The sequence below is a fragment of the Varanus komodoensis genome, unplaced genomic scaffold (assembly GCF_004798865.1).
Source record: "Varanus komodoensis strain SLA01 unplaced genomic scaffold, ASM479886v1 scaffold2463, whole genome shotgun sequence".
Classification (NCBI taxonomy): domain Eukaryota; kingdom Metazoa; phylum Chordata; class Lepidosauria; order Squamata; family Varanidae; genus Varanus; species Varanus komodoensis.
Window position 1 is genome coordinate 10,791 of NW_025335654.1, and position 3,880 is coordinate 14,670.

The 3,880-nt window shown below is 50.3% G+C and overlaps 1 gene segment (V, D, J or C); it reads right to left on the reverse strand.

The window, feature by feature from the left end:
- The window catches only part of LOC123024656, a 2,246-nt gene extending 1,605 nt beyond the window's left edge, over positions 1–641 (reverse strand). Inside the window, 2 exon segments of the V gene segment in view lie at positions 113–433; positions 519–641. Of these exon segments, the coding sequence occupies positions 113–433; positions 519–564 (367 nt within the window).
- Between the last annotated feature and the right edge of the window lie 3,239 nt (positions 642–3,880).

The window sequence follows — 3,880 nt, forward strand, 5'->3', positions numbered from 1 at the left end:
CCGGGTTCCAAACACTGGCCCGGCAGCCCCTTGCTGCAGTCAGGCTGCGGCAGGGAAACACCAGGGAAGGCCCCAGGAGCACAGAGGGGTTTTTGCCCGGCTGCACATTCACTTCCTCCCACTGTGTCTCTTGCACAGTAATACACGGCCATGTCTTCAGCATTCAGGTTGCTCATTTGCAGGAACAGCATGTTGGAGGGGTTGTCTCTGGAGATGGTGAAGCGCCCCTTCACCTTGTCCGCATAGTATGTGCTGCCCCCACTGTCGGTTATATAGGCAACCCACTCCAGGCCCTTCCCTGGAGCCTGGCGCACCCAGGCCATGTAGTAGCTGCTGAAGGTGAAGCCGGAGGCTCGACAGGAGAGGAGCAGGGACTCTCCCGGCCGTTTTACATCCCCTCCAGACTCGACCAGTTGCACCTCTGACTGCACACCTACAAGGAAAAAAATTTGACATTGATCTGGAGGGTACAAAAAAACCTTTCATGCAGCAAACGCTTTTTGAGGAAAAAATAGTACCTCCAAGGCCTGCAGTAAGTAAAGCCAGCTGAAGCAAAATTATCATTTTTACTTATACTAGTTTGAAAGAACTGACAGCTAAGTGCGTGGAGGTGCACAGTGGACGGAGAGTGTGGCTGGAGGATTTAAAGAGGGAGCAGCCACAGGAGATTTGCATATGCGTCAGGATAAAAGCTCAGGGGTTTGCCCTCCAAAATCTATGGCCAGATACAACCATGGTCGTGGCAACGCAACTCCATTGCCAAATGCCCCTGAGGCTGGTTCTTTCTGCCCCACAATTGTGGAATTTCTCAGCTTTGTTCTTGATGGGTTTTGCCCGCACAACTCTCTTGCCTCCTCCAGCCCCCTTGCCCTAGCTACGGGCCCTCCCGACCATGCTCTTCATCATGAATTTACTGCACATAATCTCGTTCGTTCCTCTGAGCTCCTGTTCGGACACCCCCTGGACACCCCCATTTCAACCCAAGCCTCTTGGTTCTAATAGCATCTGCCTAACGAGGGTAAGGCCTTGCTGACAGTCCTTTGTCTTGCTCTCAGCTTTCCTTGCTTCACAACAAGATGGTTGTCCACAGGGAAGGTTGAACTTGGTGTCCCTCACTGAGCGGAATGTTGGAGCAGATGGCCTTCTGGCCCCCTCCTGGTCTCTCTTTCTCTGATCCTTTGCTTACATCACTTGGAAGTATTTGTTGCTCCCTCCCTTTCACTCTTCCCTTGACAGTCCACAATGCATCATGGCAGGTGTCTCAGGGGACTGACAGGACGGAGGGGCAGGAGCAGTTGGCAAGCAAACAAGCACAAGGAGCGTTCATGGAGGCAGCTGAAGTCCCAGAAGGTCACTCATGGATGACTCTTTGAATCATGTATTTATATCCCATCGTGCATGGATGAAGGCATTCGACATTCATCATGAGTGTGTGCTTGCTGCCCCCTTTGGGCTGATGGAGGAGAGCCAGAATGGACTCCAGTCATGGAGTGAGAGACTGGCAGGGAAAACCACTCATCCAGCAGAAGCGGCAGCTCCTTTCCACTCACTCATGTTCAACTACACTGTCAATTTCCAAGGTATATTCTGCCACAGATCATGCTGCCTTGACGGTTTTGAGAGAAAGGTGATCTTTGAGAAAAGAAGTTGGGAGCACATGGGGCTTGATCTCATTCGGACTGCCTCACCTGCGTTCTTCTACTTACACTTTGATCTGCAGAAAGGAGTTGGAGGCCATTAAATAGATGGGAGGAATATGGGGAGAACTCCTACACCACATGTTCAGCTGGGTGAATGGAGCTCTCATTGACTTCAGAAGCTACTCCTTCATTTCTATGCTGGGATACTGCTCTGACTCTGCCACTGAGTCCAGAGGAGGGTTTTTGCCTGGCTGCACATTTGCTTCCTCCCTCTGTGCCTCATGCCCAGTAATATATTGCCGTGTCCTCTGCCTTCAGGTCGCTCATTGGAAGGTACAGCATGCTGGAGGGGATGTCTCTGGAGATCATGAAGCGCCCTTTCACCTTGGCCAAAAACTGTATCACTCTGGAATCATACTTTATTTTTCCAACCCAATCTAATCCCTGCCCTGGAGCCTGGTGTACCCAGGTCATCCAGGAGCTGCTGAAGGTGAAGCCAGAGGCCCAACAGGAGAGGTGGAGGGATTCCCCAGGCTGTTTGACATCTCCACCGGACTCCACCGGTTGAACCTTAGATTGGACCCCTGGAGAACAAGAATTTTATACAAGAGGGGGAACATTAAAGCAATGCCGAACCTGGCATGCTGAATATCAATTTTGGTGAAAGAGGAAATGTACCTCCATGAACTGCCGAAAATAAGACAAATTGAAGGAAAACCCTCAACTTCGCCTCAAATGGCCTAAAAGTGTTGATTGAAGTATGCCTCAGGTGCACAGGCTGGTGCCAGATTTAAAGATGAAACTGCCCCTGAACATTTGCACATGCATCAGGATAAATGCAGAGGCCTGGCTGCAGGGGAAGACATGGTTGGAGGGAAGCTTGGTTGCAATAGTACAGCTACACATCATTTTATGAAATGATGGCGCCACGAAGGAGTGTAACTGGGCCATCCCTGCCTGGCTTTATTTGAAGTCTCTGTTAGGGGAGCTCTTGGCTTGAGCTGAGAAATGATCTTCAAACTTCACAACTTGCTTGTAGGGCTGCCCCCACATCATATGCAGACGCAGATCTCACTGCCCCACAACAGGTCTTCAGCAGCATGTGTGCTGGGCGCCTTGACCCATTGCTTCCTTTGGTTGATAAAAGAGCCTTTCCTGCCCCATGCCCAACACCCTGGGCAGAGAGTCCTGGCAGGCAACTCCTGTGCCCCACCAGAGGTCCAGAGAAGCTCTTCTTCCTCATTCTCTGGCGCTGACTTGCTCTCCTTCAGAGACACGCCATGAGCACTCTCTCTTTCTCAACAGTTTGCCTCGAACCGCAGTGCGCTAACCAGAGACATAGCTGGAGCATCGGTACTCTGCTGATCCCACCTTTCTTCTTTCTCCACCCAGGATCCTCTGTGATTTTCTCTGGTCGCTCCCTTCAGCGTTCTCTCAGTTTCCCCTCAATGCTTCAGAGAGGATCAGATGGAAGCATCTTGGGGATTGAAATGACTGAGGAACAGATGAAGTGAGCCAGCAAACCACTGCAGGAAAACTTCCTGGGACAGTTGAAGCCGCAGGCGAGCACACGTGGGTGCCAATTTTAGACATGTCCTTCTGGAATAAACGCATTTCACGTTGTGTGTGTGAGCCTTCTGCCCCCTTTTGGGCTGAGGGGGAGCAGCCATGGAGTAAAAACATGGGTGAGGCTCCATTCTCCATCCAGGAGTCTGCTAGGAATTCCACTCATTAAGTTGTGGAGGGAGCTATTTGCCACACACACACACACACACACACACAAATGCAGTTCCCAGCACCTTCACTCATTGCCTCTCCTCCCAAAACAGGACGCCTGAGGTGGCTTTTCTTGTCCTTTGCTCCCCACCATCCACAGAGCTGAGCTCAAGGGGAAGAGCTGCTTTTCTTCAGCTTTCATGTCCCCACCACTAGGATCCATTCCCCTCGTATTTTTTCTGTTCCACTCAAGCTCTCCTCTGCACTCTCAACCTCCCTCCCTCTTCCTGCTTCAGATCACCTGCCTTTTTGGTGGTGCTTCAGTCAGAGCTTGACACAGCCAAAGGAGAAAACAGTAATATCAATTAATTAATTAATTAATTAATGACTGAATTGCTCTGGAGAGGAGCTCAGAAGTATCAGATCTGGTTTATGACACAGTTTTCTCCAGAGGTAATTGTTATATATTTTTTACAATTCAACTTCTCACCATTTCATGTGATTTGGATGGTTGCCTCCCACTC